General features: G+C 40.4%; 1 protein-coding gene across 2 annotated transcripts in view; it reads left to right on the top strand.

Annotated features, from left to right (window-relative positions):
• The first annotated feature begins 185 nt into the window (after window positions 1-185).
• SLIT1 (slit guidance ligand 1) overlaps window positions 186-21,455 on the top strand; it is a 151,206-nt gene continuing 129,936 nt past the window's right edge. For both annotated transcript variants that reach the window (XM_081953702.1, XM_081953703.1), the window contains exon 1: window positions 186-549. In XM_081953702.1, the coding sequence (XP_081809828.1) occupies window positions 353-549 (197 nt within the window). In that variant the 5' untranslated portion in view covers window positions 186-352. The remainder of the gene's footprint in view (window positions 550-21,455) is intronic.

Genomic DNA, 21,455 nt, shown 5'->3' on the forward strand with positions numbered 1-21,455 from the left:
GGGGGGGGGGGAGTGTTGCATCTCTGCGCCCGAGGCGAGTGCAGAGAGTGAGCTAAAGGGGGGAGGGAGAGGTGGAGCCAAGGCTGCTCCTGCCATCTGGGATTGATGGATGAGTGCCCCTTCTCTGTGTGTGCGTGCGTGTGTGTGTATTTGAGCGAAAGAGGGGAAGGGAGAGCCCGTTCGCCCGTGCCCCGAGTTCCGCGTTCCGGACGCGCAAAGGCGCGACAGAACCTGGCATCCTTCGCTTGCGTCAGACACAACGAGCTGCTTCCACGCCGCGCCAGCCCAACGCGCCGCTGCGAGATAATGTGCGGGGCAGCTCCTCGCTAGCGGGCTAGCCCAGGCAGGCGGCATGGCTCCGAAGCGGCGAGCGGGGTCAGGCGGCGTGTGGCTGCGGGCGGGAGCCTGCCTCTTGGCCTGGGCGGCCGTTTGCCGCGTCCGGGCGAGCGCTTGCCCCACACAGTGCGCCTGCAGCGGCACCACGGTAGACTGTCACGGGCTGGGGCTCCGCGCTATTCCCAAGAACATCCCGAGGAGCGCAGAGAGGCTGTAAGTGTCGCCGGACCGAGGGGACGCGCCGCCGCACCGGGAAGGCTCTCGGCTCTCGGGGCCCCCCAAAAGGGCCACTTGGGAGGCGTTTGGCTGCCGCGTTTCGCCGGCGCCCGCGGGGTCTCCGCAAATGCTGACCGTCGCGCTTCCCTTCCCTCCCCTGACAAAGGAGCCCAGCCGCCCTCGACGCTTAGGACGCCTCGCTCCGGGACGCGCTCGCACGGTCCCGGGGGCGGCCGAGACAAAGGTCCCTCTGGGGAAGTCGGAATGCGGGGAGGAAGTTGGGCCAGACTCGAGCAGCGTCCGATTCCGAGCGTTCCTGCGGGGCTTCGGGAACAATCCCTCCGTTGCCTTTGTTAGGCAGCCGTGGCGCGCTCCCGTGCGGCTCTGCCCCCCTCTCAAACCTCCGGGTCTGCACGAAGCGGGAGCCTCCCACCCTCCCCTTCTGCATACGCGGGGCAGCGGGTCGGGTCGGATGAAGAGCGGCGGCTGCCGCTGGGCGCAGACTCAGGATCGCGTTTCCCTCCGCGGCGAATAGCGCAGAGATCCCCCTACCCCCCCCCCCGCCGCTAGGCAACTTTCTTGTCCCTCCAGCTTCGTTGTTGGGGAATATGTTTTGTGTGTGTTTGTGTGTCGGAGGGGGCGTGTGTATGTATGCGTGTGTGTTTGGTTGTGCGTTGGCAAGGCGGGTGTGAATCTTCTGGGGGGCCGTCTGGGGCTGGTTATTTCCCAAAGCTTCCCACGAAAACTGTTGCCTGGCGCTACCTCAGATGTGTGGAGCTCCAATGGGGATAACGGGAGCTTCCACCCAAGGCATCCAAAGGGCACCAGGCTGGGGGGAAACGGAGCTACACAGATACCTGCTTTGGGAGGAGGGTGGAAGGGAGGAGATTTGGTGGGAATGGGAGAGGAGGAGGAGGAGGAGGAGGAATGGAGACCGCCGTTTATATCGCTGGAACTGGCTGGCGTCATCATATCGCTCTCTGCCCTTTTGTAAATGTCCTTTCTGAGTTGGTCGCAAAAGCCTCTTCGCCTGGCAAACGTATCGCTAGAATGTATCTGGGTTGTATGGAGGCTGCAGCAAATACGCCAGGGCTCAAAACTAAATGGTGATTGTGGGACGGACGCTTCTTCTCCCTAAGGAGCCTGCAAGGCTAAGGGCGCTACCCTCCACGCAGTCCCAGTGAGCTCCCTTCCCCCTCCTTTCAGCAGTTTAACTAGGGCTGTAGGAAAGCAAGAGGAAACTATTTGGAGGAGATAACTAATCCTGTGGCTCAGTGAAACGCATTTCGGCTTCTTAACTAGTTGCCTGAAGCATTAGCAGCTAAAGGAGAATCAAGCGGGGCATCTTTGATCTCTGTTGTTTGTGAAATTCTTCAGAATAAGTTAGCTAGATGGTGGAACTATTGAGGCTCATTCATAGCAGCCTCCTTTGCTCTGCTGATTAGAATGACCCCAATGTTTCTGCAGCTTGAAGGTGATGGCTACTTTGGGTGTGTGTGTATGCAAAGGGAAGTCAAGGTGGAAGGGCATACTAAACGATTCATTAGAAAGTGCAATGCTGGATGGTGCAATTTAAGCAGGGGAAGAGGACAAGTGGGCAAGGTGGTGTCAACGCTACTGAGCAGAATATTGCCTCTCATACTTGGGTTTCTTTTGGTTTCTCTTTGAGAACTAGTTGAAACTCCACTGACGGTTAATGATTAAAGTCTGGTAGAAACAACTGATACCTTGGACAGCCACCCAAGCTCCATGTTGTCAGTTCTTCACTTCCTGCCAGTTCTGCATCCACCCCTGGGTCTTAAAGCTTTCAATCCACCACTCTTCCAAAGTCTCCTGCTTCCCCTCCCACCTCCATGGATTGCATGTCCTGAAGCCAGATAGACGGTATGCCGCTTGGTGCAGTGGATGCGCTTGTATAGATTTAAGCACAAGGTAACCTGGTAGAGAATGAAAATGGGCTTAAAACATTCCAAGGCAAGGTTTGTATGAGCAAAAGGTGAAGCAGAAGCAAAGGGAAGGGACTCCCCTTGTTGGGCAGGGTGATTCTACACCTGACTTGAATGATACAAACAGCAACGCAATGAACATTTCATTTGATATGGTAGCATTGCGGCATTCTGGTGAGATTTATACTTTGGAAAGTGACTAAGGGTGACTTTCCTCCCTTTGGCTGCCCCCTTCCTCTCTTGTTCCCTCTGTGCTCATCAAAGCCAGATGTGGGGGTATAATCCATCCTTCTGGAGACTGCAATGAGACAGTCCAGTGACAGTTACAGCCTCCTCTGCCAGGACTTACAGCTGCTTTGGACTGGAAGTAGCCATATTCTAGGATGCCTGGCCTGTTGTGCATCTGGAGGATCATGCACAGGGCAACCCACCCCTCCTATTGTTGTTCCTCCTACAAACCAATTAATGCTCTCAGATTAAGCCTAATTAGGTCATACGCCTGTGGACACCTCTGTGCACAACAAAGCAGCCTTGGTGAACTCTCCTAGCAGCCCTGCGTGATGTCTTCTTTAATGGCATTTCCTTCTTTGGCACCTTAATTGCCCTCACTGAAGTCATTATTATACCTCAGCCATAAGGAGCTGCTTGGGGAGCATAGATGAATGGAGTCTGCCCATCACTTGGTATGTGCGGGATCCACACATACAAGATTCTGCTCTTAAATGGCATAATACCAAGAATGGGTACCATGCTGTGCTGACAAGAGGCATCTCGTTTGTTACTTATAGTTGCAATGCTGTCATTTCTTGTAACTCTTTTTTTGCTTACGTCCAAAAAAAAAAAGGAGGCAGAGGGGAAATCAATGGTTTCAGGAATACCTAGTGAATTTATGGATAATATGAACACATAACTCCTCCTCCGTATCCTGAGACATACAGGGATTGATAGCATATGCTATATAGATCTCCTTCTTTAAAGGGGAATTGTGTTAGGGAAAAATTAGTCCTTCTCCTATATCTACTCCTACTATTATAGAAAGTACTGTACAGGTTTTAAAAAGCTCCCATCATCGGACCAATTAAAGTTCATTTTTATTTATTTAGCTTGTTCTAGGATGCTCACCATTTTCCAATTGAAATTAAGGTTGAGTCTGTTTATCTATTATGAGACTAAAGAGTTTTCATAACCAGGGTACTACTCATTCTGTTGGTCCAACAATTGAAATATGTAAGAGAGAGGAAAATAATCTATTTTAGCTGTTTACTATGCTACACTCTTTATTTTTAGACTTCCAAAGAACCTTTAGCACAGTGCAGTTCATGGAGTGGTACACAGCTACCTGTACAGATACGTTTTACTTTATTATTTTAAGCAAAAGCAAATGTAAGAAGGAGTCAGGTTACCAGACTGCTAATTCAGTTCGGACTGTTTCACATTTTATATATGGAAATGGGATGGCTGATGTAAATTATGAATTTGGTGATCATACATATAGCCAGAAGCAATTCCTGGGATGATAGTGACACTTTCCTGGCTGCAGTAATTGATGCTGGTTGTATCTGCAAATGCTTGCTTGGAAAGTTATAACTTCTACATAAATTCATACAGTACTTGGGAAGAATACAGATGTTCATGCATAGCAGAAAATGTGCTATGAAAATTGGCTTTGCTCTGATGCTTAATGCCTTGCTAAGAATAAAATAATGCTTCCATTCAGAGTTTATGCTTAATGAAAACCAAGGCTTAGAATGACGTCCAAACTATGGAATCCTTGATGCTCTCTGAGCTTGGTTGTGTGCTTGGAGACATTTCATTACTGAAGTAGGTAACATCATCAGTGTGAGTGAGTGTGGTGTTTACTCTCTGTTTATATAGAGGTACTTGTCCTGCCTGTTTTAGAAGGATGTGGTTTTCTCCTTGGTAGTTTCTTGATTAGGGTTTTATTTGCTGCCTGATTGTTTGCTTGATGTCAATCCTTGCTTATCTGGGTATTGGCTGCTGGGGGGGATGTATTCTGGTCTTTTGGGGGGGGGGGTTTCTGAGCATTTATATTGTCTGTTTTGAATTGTATACAAATACAGTTTATTTCTGTATGTCCGTTGTTGGCTGATTTGTCTGAATACCAAACTTCCAGGAATTCCCCAGCATTTTTATTTATTTAGCTTGTTCTAGGATGCTCACCATTTTCCAATTGAAATTAAGGTTGAGTCTGTTTATCTATTATGAGACTAAAGAGTTTTCATTGTGTCTTCTGATTGTTAGCTGGTGTTCAGGGATGCATTCTACTAGTCTTCTGCCTGTTATTGGATGTCTTCTTTTCTAGTCTTTTCTTCTATTAGATGTTCAAACTGAAAACCATTTATTTTAATTGTCTACCAAGGCACAAGAAGAAATAATGTACTAATAGAATTTGATAGGATATCTAAATAAGCAAATCATACTTAAATGATATTTGTATGCTACTCTATGGAGACAAGAGTGAGTCAGGAATTTATGAAGCAATCATTGTAAAAACAGGAAAAAAACCATACTTACTCTTCCTGCATGTTTGATGTTCTAAACAGTGATTTGAATTCTAAATGATAGCACGAGCTATGGTTTGTGTAATGCCTGAATTGATCCAACAAGTATCTTTCTAACTCTGCGATAAGGTTAGGGTAAGCTGCAAGTAGGACCAACTTGAGATATTTTATGTGAAACAAACAGCAAATGATAAGCATTTTGAAGCCAAGTACAGAATATCTAGCTCAGGTTAAATTAGTATGAAACCTTTAGCAGTAAATTCTACAAATATCTCTTTACCTCTCTAGTATTTCTTCTTTTTCTTCTTAGTGTTTTTCGTAAGAGTGCAGGGTTCACATTTTTTTGCAGGAAGGTATGAAATCAACCATGTGTTCATCCATTGGTTGCCCCAGGAATTGACTGATTGGCTTGTCACCAAGGCTGACATTGTGCACTGAGACAGAGTGATTAGCCCAAAGACATCCAGCTGGCTTTTATGCTTAAGGCAGGACTAGTGCTCACAGTCTTCCAGTTTCTAGCTTGATACCTTAACTACTAGACCATACTGGCTCACATTCCCTCTCTAATAATAGAAAGCAATAATACAGTAACTAAAAAACAGTTTTCATTATCTCCAAAAATCAGCTTTTCATGCCTAAAGGTAGACCAGCACTGCATTCTCATAAGCTGAGAAGATCTAATAAAAGGAGTACATAACATCCTTAAGGTAACTGCATCTTGCTCTAAAATGTGCACTGAACCCTTTGCAAAGACTTTCCAAAGTTTAATAGCTCCCCTCCCTGCCCCCGCTTCACATTTTTCCTGTATTTGCATGGCTCAGGGTACCACAATTCTATGGTTCTTTGAGCAGATGCTGTTCTTGTTTCCTTTAGTATCACTAAGGAAGTTAGCTAGCCAAGTAAACTTTGTTTATAGATTTGAGCTTTATTTTTCTTTGGCAAATCTGGGGGAGGCAGTATGTTAGGAGATAGAGCAAGAGCTGTTCTGATGCTTTTTTGACTGCCTTTCACCAAATATATGGGCCTCTTTCTTTAACAAATAGGTCCCCTGGTGTCCTAGCTTCAGAAATAAATACCAAGCTGGAACAGTTCAGGGATAGTTCTTTCTAAAGAAAGGCACCGAGAGAGCATTTGGTGAGCAACTAACATTGCAGACAGATTGCTAGACACGACTCGCTATTCTTAATGGCATTCTGCAAGATACTAAAATAAAAATGTAACTGTTAAAACAAAATCATATGAAAGCATCTGAAATAAATGCTAACTTGGTCTCAGCGACTGCTAATCAGCATAAAATCAAGGCAGCAATTACTGCTATAAGAACACAAGTGGGGAAATCAATTTATAAATTCTAGGTAGAAATACCGCCAACATCATGTCGCTGGCCTTAAGCAGATGACATATGGTCAGCTGACAATCAACCCAAAGACAAGCATTTGTTGCAAAGACAACAACATCTCTTGTATGAAAGAGTTGGGTGACCTCACAGGTCCTACTCTGAATGGGTAGGAGCTCTTGCATTGTGGCTGTTTCCCATGCTGCTTTGGTAAGACTGAAAAGGAAGCAATCAGGCCAACCGGCATGGTGATTTTTCATTGCAATGTCACCGGCAAAGCAGTGCTGGGATGGGAAGCGGCCATTTGAGTCACATTCGGCCTGTGCATTTCCTTTTCTTTATACCAGGGGTGTCCAAACTTGGGAACTTTAAGACTTGTGGACTTCAACTCCCAGAATTCCCCAGCCAGCATGGCTGGCTGGGGAATTCTGGGAGTTGAAGTCCACAAGTCTTAAAGTTCCCAAGTTTGGACACCCCTGCTTTATACAGTGCTAGATAGATATGGGGAGAAGCCGTGTTACAGGGGGTCCCTACCTTATTGTTAAGATAGCATATCAATTGAACCATAGCTTCTACCAGAATGGCCAATTGCATCTCTCTTTTTTTTAAAAAATAAAGTTTCTGAGTTACAGAAACTATATCAGCTGCATTACCATGGTATTCATCTGGCAGGTAGCCCTGCCTTCTAATGATGTTCTTTGTTTTCAAAATAAGAAACTTTTCACACCTCTCTTATTTTTATGACATGGAAGAACGTGATTCAGATTACTTAAGTTAGGGGTGTCCAAAGTTGGCAACTTTAAGACTTGTGGACTTCAACTCCCTGGGGAATTCTGGGAGTTGAAGTCCACAAGTCTTAAAGTTGCCAACTTTGGACACCCCTGACTTAAGTGGTGTCTTTTCTTGATTCTTCTTAAGACTATTCTGTTCTGTAGATTAGGGATGTGCAAAATGTTTTGAATCTAAAATGTTTTCAGTTGCAAATGAGTTGCTCCTTTCGGTGTCAAAGTACAGTACCTTGAACTTAAAAATAATCCTGGGCTGCGCTTAAACTTTGGAACAACCATTTTAAACCTGAAACAAATCTCCCAAGCGCCAATGTTTCAAATTCAAAAAGGTTTTCCATAACCCTGCTGTACTTTATGGGGGATTTGTTTGTACCAGTATCTGAAGATCCAAATATTTTTTTTTAATAATTGTAAATTGCATGTTTATCTTTAAGAAATTAAGTTAGTTTTCAACATATAGAACAAAGAACAAAATATATCATTATAAACCAAGTAGGTATCAAATGTGTACAAAAACATTTGGGGGAGGGAAGGGGGAAGAGAATACCAAAATTGGTATATTCAAGGTGAACAGAACAAATCTTTATGTCACAACCCATTAAAGAAAGAGAAGATCCTACTGAAATCCAGTTTGGACAGGTCCAGATAATTGTTTACTGGGATAGAGGTTAAAAAAAAAACCCAGGATGAGAGCTACAAGCATGCAGTCATCGGGAAAAAGGGTGGGGCTTTGATTGCATGCTTATGGCTGCCATCTTGACTTTTTTGACCTCTTCCCTATGGATGCATCTGTTCTGTTACATTTTACCAAATGCTATTGTGAACCCATCCTTCTGGGAAAGAAAAAGAGAGCTCCAGTTAGTCACCCTGACCTTCCAATTATTTATTTATTTGTAAAATTTATTGGCTGCTCATCTTAACTCAAGGTAACTCTGGTCGGTTTACAATTGTAAAAGATAAAAAACGATATAAACTAAAAACATAAATAAGTTAACACAAAAAGTCAAACACTGTGGCTCAATTAAAAGATGGGGAGGGCAGGAGCAGGATGGTGGGGAGGTGGGATCTGTTGTTAATCCAAGGCTCAATTTGTGGCTGGGTTGAACCATAGCACTTCTAGGCGCCATTGCTCTATCTTCACATGAGTCTGCCTTGCAATTTCATTGTCCTTTAGGCCTTTTGTTTTTAAAACCCAAGTTCATAGATAGTATATATTGTCTCTGTGGCTTAGTCAGCACAGTAGAATTATTGAGCTGTATAGCAATTACAACAGAAATACAGATGAGACTACCTACATAGTGTGTATTCCAGCCATGCAGAAGTCGTATGCTTTCTCCAAAGGAACATCTAAACCTCGGGTGTCAAACTCAATCACATCACATGACATATTGTGATGTATTGCAATGTTTTTTTGCCTTTGCAGAGCCAGGGTGGGCATCGCCTGGGTGTGACGCAGCTGGCCTGCAGCCTGCCAGTTTGACAGGCCTGATCTAGACTCTGCTGATGTTCCTGATTGCTCTTAAAATAATAGAAGCTCTTTCTGTTGACTCTCCTAAAACTGCTCTTTGACCCTGATTTTCTTTTAATGGGTCTCAACATAGCTCATAAGTTGGAATATGTCTCCACCTAGGCTAAATTATGTTGAGTTGGTTTATGGTTTTGCTCCTCCTGTTATAATAATCCTTTCCCTTTCTGCTTTATTGCATTGCAGTTTTGTTTGGGTGTTACTACAACCACTGCTGAATTGGATGATTTTATAAATTTAAATGGCAACTAAATAAATTATATGTAATTTTGTATCCCAGAATGAATCACATAATTCAGTCATCACAGAACAATTCTGAGAGAAACTTTAGTGTTTCTTTTTAGACAGAAGTGCATCCTTTCAATTTCAAGAGCTACATATGTGGTTCCTGAAAGGCTTGGGTACAGCCCACCCCCATTCCCCGGAGATTTTCACCCATTATTATCCAGTTGGGAAATCGTTAAATAGATGAATGTAATCACTCACCACTTTTTGAAGTGTAGTACTAGGCAACTCACTCAAAATCTTTTGCCTAGAAAAGTTGTTGTCATACTGTATGTGCTTTGTGAAAATACGGATATACGTCAGATCTTATTTTGAAATAAATGGGAACTGGTAAAGCCAATTTATTCCCTTTTAATAGCCAGATGTTGTAAGGGACAAACGAGCTAATAATTCTAGATGGAATATGCATATATCTATTTTGGAAGTTTTAGATACATTTAGCTAATATGAAAGTTAAGTTGCTACTGGCACAAGACACAATTCCTTATGGAAGTAGCATTATAGGCTTGTGATAGATCACAATGGCAGTCATGTTTCATTTCATTTCCTTCAGATCCTTGCCTGAGTGGTGGGGAATTTGCAATTCTATTCCAATTTCTCCCTTCAGCTACTTCCCAAGCAGATGCTGTCAGTGTATTGCCATGGAAACACTGAGTTCGCCTCTCCATGGAATTGTGTGCTGAAAAAATATTAGTTTAAAAACTCTGCAGTGTTTGTATTGATGGAACTGAGGTTGTTAACCAGGATGGATTGCCTGAGGGATGAAAAGAAGCCCACTAATAGGCAGTAAGGCTGCAGAATTTGCCTTCAGAGAGCATTTTTCAGTAAAATACAATAGATTTCCTACAAATTCCCATTGCCTTGTGTTTATTATGCCTTATATACACTTGCTTTTAATCTATTACAGGGGCCTCTGTAATGTGCAGATAGTTTGAGGAAAGCTATAAGTTTATATCTCTGGGAAACCAGAACAGAATTTTAGCTTCACAACAGACCTTTAAGGTAGACAAGTTTGATAGAAATTTGACCATAGACTATGACTCATTTGGCTGCCTGTTAGTCTTAGAAGGTTGGCAGAGCAACATTTAAGTAGTCTGGTAATGGTGACTAGACATGGTGACTAGGTCTAAGTGGACCATATCTATGGAAGAAGAACTGCCCACATATGGATGGAATATAAACAGGCCAACAGCAACATATGATAACGAAAGAACTCAAAGGACAATAGGAAGAAAACGCAAATGCCGCAGACAGGTCATGGGCCTGGTACAGTGGCTTTTTTCTTACTTCTTTTGTGCTTAGAATTTTTAGACCTAGTGTTAACAGTAATCACTATTTTGCACTTTGCTTATGATGCTTCAGTGCTTTTTGAAAAGCCTTTGCCCTTCTAAAATATGCTTTTTATACTTCAGTTCATCATAAATAAAATGCTTTTGATCCAAGAGTGGAAAGTGGATAGGATTCTTCCTCTAGTTTGAATTATGTCTTCTTTTTAGAATGAGAATTGCCTCTATATTATGAAGGATTATTAAAGTAGTGTCAATCAAAACAGTTGATGGTAAATTGGATTCAGAGAATATTAACTTTGAATGGAGTGCCATAATCTATATAATTATTATATACAGTATTATATAATTAATAATAATACGGTATAGGTTTCCTGCCTAGGCAGGGGGTTGGACTAGAAGACCTCCAAGGTCCCTTCCAACTCTGCTATTGTATTGTATTGTAATCTGTATGTGTGTTGTGCATTTGTATGTACAATTCATGTAATGATTGGGATGATTGAAGGTAAAAAAGCAGTAGGGTTGAGATCAGTTCTGATGACTATAGGCATTCAACTTTCTTGGCAGCACAACAAAAAGAATTTGCCATCACCTTCTTCCAGGATGCCTTTTTCATTAATAATAAACCTTGCATTTATAATACAATCTATGTTATTATACCTGTGGCTCAATTGAACCTTTCCTTTATTCAAATACGCTCTTGCATATAATCTGCTGCTCTCTCCACAAAGATCTGGTCCTGTGATCTTCAGGCACAGCAGTCATGATTTTGCTGCAGGGAAGGGAAGCAACATATCTTAAGAAGAGATACCCTATTTCTCTAATGATTTTGAGCTTTAAGAGGAATAGATTCCAGCTGATGCTTGCAATTTAAATGCTAAGTTGCAGAACAGTCACAATTTCTTCACTATGCCTCCAGGTATTGTACACTTCCTTGAAAAACACCAACTGATTTTATTTCAAAAGTTGGAAGAGAGACTTGGTTGGAGCCCATTGAATTATATAGCATCACTGCATCTTCCTTCAACTTGATATATATCCTCTCAAAGTGATGAGTTTCTTATTGGCCACTAAAGGCAATTCAATGCATGTGTTAAACTGAGAAGGCGCATAAATCACATATTAAAAGTAATAACCAGAATGGCCTTATGTTCCTTGTTCTCCCAAATTGGGATCAGATCCATTTCCCTTCTTTCTCATCTGCTGATTACTCCCGCTGCTATCTAGCTTGTCTTTCCTATTGTGTTACACTTTGGTTTTTCCTTTTCTACTATGAACTTTGATGAAACTTCTCTTGATAAAGATTTCATTGTTGGTTTTAATAGCTGTAGGTTATTGCGGTCTTGCAGACAAAGTTAGGAAACTTAGTTATGTTGACTCAGACAAAACATATAAAAAGTCAGTGGCAGATTAATAGGAATCTGATTCTGGTAGGGTGACAAACAGCACGGTAACATCTTAAGGTTCTTTGTTGTTGAACTGAAAAGCTGAACAGGACCCCGTTTCCCTGGGCAACACATATGAAGGGACCTTACCCAATTTATGTTTCAGTATTTGAAAGACTCAGATAGAAAAATATGTTAAACCAGTGCAATAACAGAATTATATTAAACTAAAACAAGTTATGCCCATATTTACTTTAAAAAGACAATTTGCATTACCACACCAAGAGAGACAGGCAGACAGACAGAGAAGAAAAATTTCATTAACGTGGGATGCAGTGGAATGAAAATCCTCTCCATGTGTGCTGGGGCAAGAGAGTACAAGAAACATTGTCCCCTTGGTCTCTTCAAATCTTCAAAAGACCTGACCTTGATCTGATATATCTCGTAGCCTAGAGAATGGTATTTGGTTTAAATAAAAGCATCCTGCCTGCGTCCTCACTTGTGATTTATCAAAGAACTTGTGTGTCACAGTGTAAAAATATTCCCCCTCTCCATAAACTCTCATTACTCCACCACAGCTTTAGGGTAAATAAAATCTGACAGTGTATATCGTGAGCATGACCAGTGGTGTGTTTGGGGAGTATTAGAAAGTATGGGTCACCCTCACCTCTTGTCTCTAACTTGCTTCCACCTCTGCTTGCCCTCCCAGCATAGTCCTCTTTGTTACTACTATTTCCTGAGTTGCTTGCATGCCCAGTCATCTCCACCAGCTTTTCTCCAGCTGTCAACATGAATGAAGACAGGACTCCATGGGGAAGGGACATATTTGGAAACTGTTTTAACCATACTCTGAATGGCCAGTGTCACCAATTTTTTTTTGAGAAGGAGAGTGGACATATTTGTGTCATTCTGCTTAATGTGGCATGGTTTTAAGGTGTTGGACTGAAAAAGGGGGACACCCTGTTGTAATCCATTCTTAGTCACAGCAGCCATTGAGTGACTTCTTCCCAGCCATTCTATCCTCACACGGAGGTGGCTGTGGGGAAAAAACAGGGCAAAGAAAACATCTCCTTAAAGTCCCTGAATGAAACACAGTGTTTTTAAACGTATTTAATTAGTTATTTGCATCCTCCCATCTCATCTTCAAGTAATTGAAAACTACTCAACCAGGAATCTGAGCTTTTGTTGCTTGTTTCATAATTTCCCTATATTTGTCAGTTTCAGTCACTTCCTCCACCTCCTAAGAGAACAGTTGCCTAGCATCAGTTGCTTGTATGTTGTCCTGCATGGCTTGACTGGTTGCTACAGTCATGGCAGGATCGGCCTCCTTCCTCCCTGGGAAATTCAATTATTTAGTATTTGTATATTTCTTTTTTTCATATTATTTTCACTTGGGAGGCTCAAATGATAGGCAAACCAGCCTAGAGTACCCGAGGCACACCTAAGGCAGATCCACCCCATTCCTTCTGTAGTGCCTTCCCCTAGTAGTATTTGAGGGGCTGAAGTAGGGAGGGGGGTTATAAAGCCAGAGGAAGAAACATATAACAAGCGGCAGACCCCCAACTCATTTAGCATTGGCAGAGAACAATATAGGGGCTGCCAATGTGGATAATGAACAAATGTTATGCTGGCATTTGTTTGATCAAAGAGGACTTGGTAGCAGGAAAAGGAAAAAGGCTCACAATTATGTGTCAAAAAAAGGGAACAATTACATTAGGTTCTGTAAATAGAAATAGTGCACATAAGTAAGAAGGCAAATATATTTTCAGATTCCTTTGCACAGAGTCGTTTTCTGGACATAGCAAAATGATCTCCATTATACAATACAATACAATAGTAGAGTTGGAAGGGACCTTGGAGGTCTTCTAGTCCAACCCCCTGCCTAGGCAGGAAACCCTATACCGTTTCAGACAGATGGCTATCCAACATCTTCTTAAAGACTTCCAGTGTTGGGGCATTCACAACTTCTGGAGGCAAGCTGTTCCACTGATTAATTGTTCTAACTGTCAGGAAGTTTCTCCTCAGTTCTAAGTTGCTTCTCTCCTTGATTAGTTTCCACCCATTGCTTCTTGTTCTGTCCTCAGGTGCCTTGGAGAATAGCTTGACTCCCTCTTCTTTGTGGCAACCCCTGAGATATTGGAACACTGCTATCATGTCTCCCCTAGTCCTTCTTTCTCTTAAGCTAGACATTCCTAGTTCCTGCAACCGTTCTTCATATGTTTTAGTCTCCAGTCCCCTAATCATCTTTGTTGCTCTTCTCTGCACTCTTTCTAGAGTCCCCACATCTTTTTTACATCGTGGTGACCAGAACTGAATGCAGTATTCCAAGTGTGGCCTTACCAAGGCATTATAAAGTGGTATTAACACTTCACGTGATCTTGATTCTATCCCTCTGTTGATGCAGCCTAGAACTGTGTTGGCTTTTTTGGCAGCTGCTGCACACTGCTGGCTCATATTTAAATGGTTGTCCACTAGAACTCCAAGATCCCTCTCACAGTTACTACTATTGAGCACGGTACCACCTATACTGTACCTGTGCATTCCGTTTTTGTTGCCTAAATGTAGAACCTTACTCTTTTCACCATTGAATTTCATTTTATTAGATAGTGCCCAATGTTCATTATATTCAGTTATTTTTTTTAGCTCTTCAGAAGATTAGCTCCTGTAGCCATTTGTATCAGAAGCCTGGATAAATCTGAATCATATGAATTTGAAGTTGAAAAGGACCTTTTTTCAGGCAGTCAGAAAGAAGTCAAGTTTCATTTAACAGACGAAGTGAAAAATGTTTCTAAGCTTTGTGAGTGGAGAACTGGGGAGAGCAACAGAAGTCTAATTTACTGAATTCTAATCACCACAAAATTTCCAGAGGGGAACAATATATATTTTTAAGAGAAGATATAATTGAGGATCCTTTGGACCTTACAGCAAGAATTGATGACATTCTGATGCTGGAAAAGTGGCAATTCTATTTTGAAGGAAGAGCTACTGGAGCTTTTCTTCTGTCTCTGAGACAGAAGAAGGGAGGAAGTCAGATTCTAGATCAGATCTCTTACATACAGTACATCTGCAAGGACCAAGGATTAAGAAATGGGATAATGAGAATGGGATAATCTGTGATTGCTATATTGGAGAAAACATACAAGTATCATACAAAGCTTTTCCCCACAGGACTTCATATTCTATGAATAGAACAAAACCACTTTCAAGGGACAGAGTAGAACTGCTATTATTTTCCCAAACTAAAATCTAATTCCAAATGATCCATCATGTTCGTTGGCATCATTATATATGTAAAGGTTAAGGTATTAGACATTCCTTCTTGATTCAAATGACTTCATAGGGTTGTTGCTATGGTAAAATGAGGGGAGATCCTTATATCCATCCTGAATTAACCATTAAGCAAAATAAGTATGTTCTTAGGCCATCAAGAGAAGGAGGATAGCACAGAGCCCCCCCCCCAGCTATCATGCCCTTTAATCTTTCACTGCCACACTCAGTTCTAGTTTTGAACACTTATTAAGTCTTAATATATTTTCAGTTAAGCAATGGGAAGGCCAAGGGGCACCATTCTGATCTGTGTGTATCTTATGAGTTGGCTGTAATCCAGTCCTGACACTGCCTTTAACCACTTGGAAAAAAATGTGGGATGTAAATAAATAAACAAGATGGATGCACTTTATAATGCTTCACAGATTCTGCTCCTGGGAAAAAAAACCTTTTATCTTATGCTTAATACTTGTTCAGGCGTTTTCAGTTACTCCTTAATGATGAGATCGAGAAGACAACACATTAGGATATACTCTTGTTTAATCTACTTGACTGGATTGAGTTTTCCTGGTGATGGAGGAGGGAACAATAGCTTTTGTTAACACCTTTTGTCTACTCTCTGGACTTGTTAAGGAAAAACACAAAAAGACTTAGGAGAAAGAAAAGGTGTTGCATTTTAAAACAACACCTAACTCTTTTAGTGTGCCTTCCTTGCCTTGTAGAGCTTGATGAGTTGCATGACTGCACATATGTGTGTAAGAGGGGAAGGGTAGGAAGGGTTATACTGATTTTATTGTAGAGAATAAATACCTCTATTAACACCTTGTCCAGAATATTTAGGTACTTGAAATTAGATGTGATTTAGCAGGATTGTTTTTTGGTTCATAAGAATCTGATGGACAGCTCCAAGTTGAAAAAGTACAAAATTGGATTCTGAATATCAAGAGTAAAGGTAGAGAATATGAAGACCTCCAGTTGTCTTGGGACTGTGATTCCCATGAATCACCTCCACTAGCCAAATTCATTGGGGTCCTAGATGAATTTCAGCATGAAGATCAGATTGGAATGACAGGTGATTTGGAATGATTGTTCACATCACTCAGTACATCAGGTTTTGTAAGAGTTGGGATAAACTGACCATACCAGATTCTTAGCTTTTAAGCCTAAAAGTTGCAAGTTGCAAGTTGCAAAATCTATCCAAAGTAACATGCCATGACAGATCACTGATTTAAACTTCTTAGTCTGTTTGTAATGTCAGAACTAGGTATTACTTAGGAGGAAATTGGGCATGTATTTTCTCAGGACAAATGAAATAATAGAAGTGATTAAGATAGAATTCAGATTGAGAAATTAATCTTTCTTTGGTATTTATTTATTTATTTCCCATCTTTGTTATTTTTAGAAATAACTCAAGGCCGCAAACCTATCTAAAACTCATATCTCATAGCTCTCACGTTGAACCCACATCTGACATACATCATTTTAAAAAGAGAAAAAAATATAGAAATATCCAGTTATATATAGCCAGTTAATCAACAAACTTGTTGATTAGTGAATTCTAATTGCATGATGTGAAATAGCCAGTTATGGATATTTCATATCATGCTATTAGAATTCACTAATCAACAAGATTTAATCAGTATACGTGATGCTTTTGACAACAAATCATGCCTGAATCTCATCAGACTTTCAGAAATTTATATATTTTATTCCCCACTTCTTCCTCTGTCTTCAGTGTCTGCTCTCCTTATTCTTTCATCATTGGCATTATCACATGGTAAGGTCAAAGAAATGTAAAAAATGTATTGTCAGGAATAACATTATACATTTTTTCTTTAAAAGTATGTGTGATAAGTCTTATTATTCATGTCTATATTGAAAGGTTGGCTTTATAAATATAAATGAAATATAAAACATAAATACTAATTCGTATTTGAGACTTGGAAAGAACCATGGATAGCCTATGGATAACAGATTAAATGACAGTTATACTATGGAGGCCATTGGGTTTGTGTAAACCTTTTATTACTGCTTTTAATAAGTGATAATGTGATAAATGAGCAACACTAGATACAAGATAAAAGGAGAAAAAGTTTAAAATATTAAAGTGGGAAAGGTCTGGGGATTTAATCTAGCGGTTAAGGCACCAGGATGGAAAGCAGGAGATCATAAGTTCGAGTCCTGCCTTAGCCATGAAAGCCAGCTGGGTGATCTTGCGCTCGTGGCTCTTAGCCCAACTCACCCCATAGGCTTGTTGTTGGGGGCAAATAAGAGGAGGAAGGTGTGCTGGATACGTTCGCCATCTTGAATTATTTGTAGAAATAATAAAGATAGGACATAAATAAAATAAAATAGGTGGTGATAACTTCCATCAAACTTTCCCTCTTGTTCTTTATATCCTATTTTACCTTTATTGCTCTGTATTGGTTTTCACTATAATTGTTTTCTTGTTATTTTGAATGGACTGTAATACGCTAATATGATGCACAAAAAGAAATATTCCCCAACCTGTTGTTTTCCATATAGGATCTCATTCTCCAGTTGTTCAATCACTGTCTCTCAGCCATTGTTTCTCTGAATTCTTCTTGTGAGTGTTAACAATGATAATACTGTATCCCACCATCTTATCCATCAGCCTTCAATTTTTCTTCAGTTGCCTTCGATTTTTCTAAGCAACTGTCATTGATTTCTCCAGTAACTCTGGCTTTTGCATTATGTGTCTGAAATATTTAAGCTTTACTTCCATAATGATCAGTGTTTCTAGTGAGCAGCCTGGTTTTACTTCTAGTATTGAATAATTTGTTTTTCCTGGAGGGAAGGATACTGCAAAATCCCCATTCCCTCCCCACTCCTGGATGAAGGATATTGCAAAATCTCCATTCCCACCCCACTCTGGGGCCAGACAGAGGTGGTATTTGCTGGTTCTCTGAACTACTCAAAATTTCCACTACCAGTTCTCCAGAACCTGCTGAATTTCACCCCTGCTACAGACAAAGGCACTATCCTGGTACATTTTTTGAGCCTTTTTTGAGATAGTCTGTTGACCACTACAATGTGTTCTGTTGCATTGAGTTGAAATTATCTGTTAATATAATCTTAGTTCTATTTTAAAACATTGAGCAGCATTCAATTTTTGCACTTTTTCACCTCAGCAAGAAATGTCTTAAGTCTTCCTCTTTTCTACCAAAATGATTTCATCAACATATCTGAGGCTGTTGATATTTCTTTCAACAATTTTAATTCCAGTATCTATTTTTCCTAATTTTTCTCTAATATTTTGCTTTTCACTTATCAAATAAATATGGTGATAATATAACATTCCCTATTCTGAGCCTTTAGTTGCTCCATATTCTGTATAAACTCTTGTCTCTTATCATCACATATATTTTACAATATTTACAGCGAGTGGTACATTATCCCTATTTTTTCTAATTTCTTATGTCTAGACATTAAAAGCAATTGTATAATTAATGCAGTAAAATATTTTTAAAATTCTCGTTTCTTTTGGACGTTAGCAATGCGATCTTGAGTGTCCCTATTTCTTCGATTCATCTGTTGTTTGTAATGTTGATATCTGGATTGAAATATCTTGAGCATTATCTTACCAGTATGTGAAATAAGCACAATTATTAGATATTTTGGATATTCTGTAGCACTGCCTTGTTTCGTCCTGGAATATAAAAGTCTTTAGGTCTGTGTTTTGTTTCCATATCTATTTAAAAACTCCGTGTAGTATTGTTACTGCTTCATTGTGTAAGATTTTAAAAAGTTCTGCCTGGTATGTCAAGTTCTGCAGCTTTATTATTAGTAATACTTTTGAGGACTCATTTCTCTTCACTTTGCAGAATGTCCGATTCTAGGTTAGTGATTAAGTCTATATAGCTATATCTATATCTCTCTCTAGCTATCTCTCTATATCTATAATATATATGAATTGATTCCACATTTTCATGCCATTATCTATTCTCCTTTATTATATATATATATATATATATATATATATATATATATATATATATATATATATATATATATATATATATATATATATATATATATATATATATATATATATATATATATATATATATATATATATATAGTAATTTTTAATAAATTAAAAATAAAAAAATATGGTTTTCTGCCTGGATGGTCTTCTGTAATGAGCCGAAAGACAGAAAGGGGGAGTAGTGAGCTCCCTCCCATATTTGGGCATACCAGGGGTTGTAACACAAATACATACATACATATACATATACATATACCCACACATATATACATATACATATACATATACCCACACATATATACATATACATATACATATACCCACACATATATACATATACATATACATATACATATACATATACATATACATATACATATACATATACATATACATATACATATACATATACATATACATATACATACACACATACATACATACATACATACATACATACATACATACATATATATATATATATATTTTCTGAGGTTTTCGCGGGTGTTTGTATGTATGTCTTTGGTTGTTCGGGTTTTCTCCCGCGTAGAATTGGAAGTATCTTCACGACGTTTCGATGAAGTCTCATTCATCATCATCAGGCTGGTGCTTCCAGCTTGGTGCTTCCGGCTTGGTGCTTCCAGGAGCAATGTGAGATCTCAGCCGGTTCCTCTTTTTAACTGCCAGTGGGGGTTTGTGCTGATTGGGTGGGAGCTTGGCTGCATTCTGATTGGGTGGAGGTGTATTCTGATTGGTAGGAGGCTTGGTTGTGCTCTGATTGGATGGGAGTTTGGCTGTGCTCTGATTGGATGGGGGCGTGTTCTGTTGGGTGGGGGCCTGGTTGTGCTTGTGTTAGTCTGAGTTGCAGAGGGATTTGAGCTGGTGAGCTGCGTTACTGTTGTTTGGCTTCGCGTTTGTGGTCGTGCCACATCTCCGTGGTGGGCATCAGTTTGCTTCATATATGGATTGGAGGGGTTTAAAGTGGCTAATAATGCAGCTGTGGTCTGGCTTCTGGTTTGTGGTCGGGCTTCTGGTTTGTGGTCATTATCGGTGTGGGTTTGGGCTTGCTTTTTGCGTGGATGTGTGATAGTGACATCCTGTGTGGTTTTCGTGAGTGTGGGTCTGGTATCATTCTTAGTGTTAGGGACTCGTTTGTCAGTGAGGGCGGGTTTCCAAATGGCTGGTAGGCGGGAGGTATCTCGTTTATTCATGCTGTGTGGTCGTTTTTCTATCTCAATAGCTTCTCTGATTATTCTGTTGTTAAAGTGTTCAATTTTGGCAATAGTTCTGGTATTTTTAAAGTCTATATCATGTCCTGTGGCTTTGAGGTGTTGGACTAGGGAAGAAGTTGGTTCCTCCTTTCTGACTGAGTTTTTGTGTTCTTCAATGTGTGCCTTTATTCTTCTGTTGGTTTGTCCGATGTATGTGGTGGGGCAGGTGGTGCATGGGATTTCATATACTCCTTGATTTTCTAACTCTATTTTGTCTTTGGGGTTTCTCAGGATGGTGGATATTTTTCGGTTTGTGTAGAATGCTGTCTTGATGTTGTGTTTGTGGAGGATCTTGCTGATTCTGTCTGTGGTGCCTTTTATGTATGGGAAATTTTATCCTGAGAAACCCCAAAGACAAAATAGAGTTACTGCATTTTTGTGTTCTGTGATGCGTGCATTTATTCTCCTGTTTGTTTGCCCTATGTATATTGCTGGGCAGATTTTGCATGGTATTTCGTAGACTCCTTGGTTTTCTAGCTGGATTTTGTCTTTGGGGTTTCTTAAGATGTTGGCTATTTTTTGGTCAGTGGTGAAGGCTGTCCTGATATTGTGCTTGTGGAGAATGCAGTAAGAAAAAAAGAAAAAACTTCTTCCCTTTTCCAGCACCTTAAAACTACAGGACACGAAATCAACTTTGAAGGAGCCAGGTTAATCTCCAAAACAGAACACCTCCACAAGAGAATAATCATGGAAGCCATCGAAATAGAGAAACACCCCCACAGCATGAACAAACGTGATGATACCTCCCGCCTACCAAACATCTGGAAACCAGCCCTAGCCAACAAACGAACACCACCCACCACCCAAGCCGTTAAAATACAAAACAACAATGCACACACAACCTGCACCAATCAGCACCAATCTACCAATCATGATACAACCACACAACCAATCATTCCACTTACTGAAACAAAGCCACCACCCCATCCCCTCCCACCAAGACTTACAGAAAGACGGCAGCTCCGTTCCCATTTTAAGCCCACAGCTTGAAGATGGCAGGTGTGATTCTGCCGAAACGTTGCAAAGACAATCTCAACCTTACACGGGAAAAGACCCGAATACAACAAAACCAGCATACCTACACCCGTGAAAATCTACGAAAACAAAAATATATATATATTCGTAGATTTTCACGGGTATAGGTATGCATGTTTTGGTGTATTCGGATCTTACACGTGAAAAGACCCAAATACACCAAAACATGCATTCATGCATACATACATACATACATACATACATACATACATACATACATATATATATATATATATATATATATAATT

The sequence above is a fragment of the Natrix helvetica genome, assembly GCF_964273705.1.
Source record: "Natrix helvetica genome assembly, chromosome: 5".
Taxonomy (NCBI): Eukaryota; Metazoa; Chordata; class Lepidosauria; order Squamata; family Natricidae; genus Natrix; species Natrix helvetica.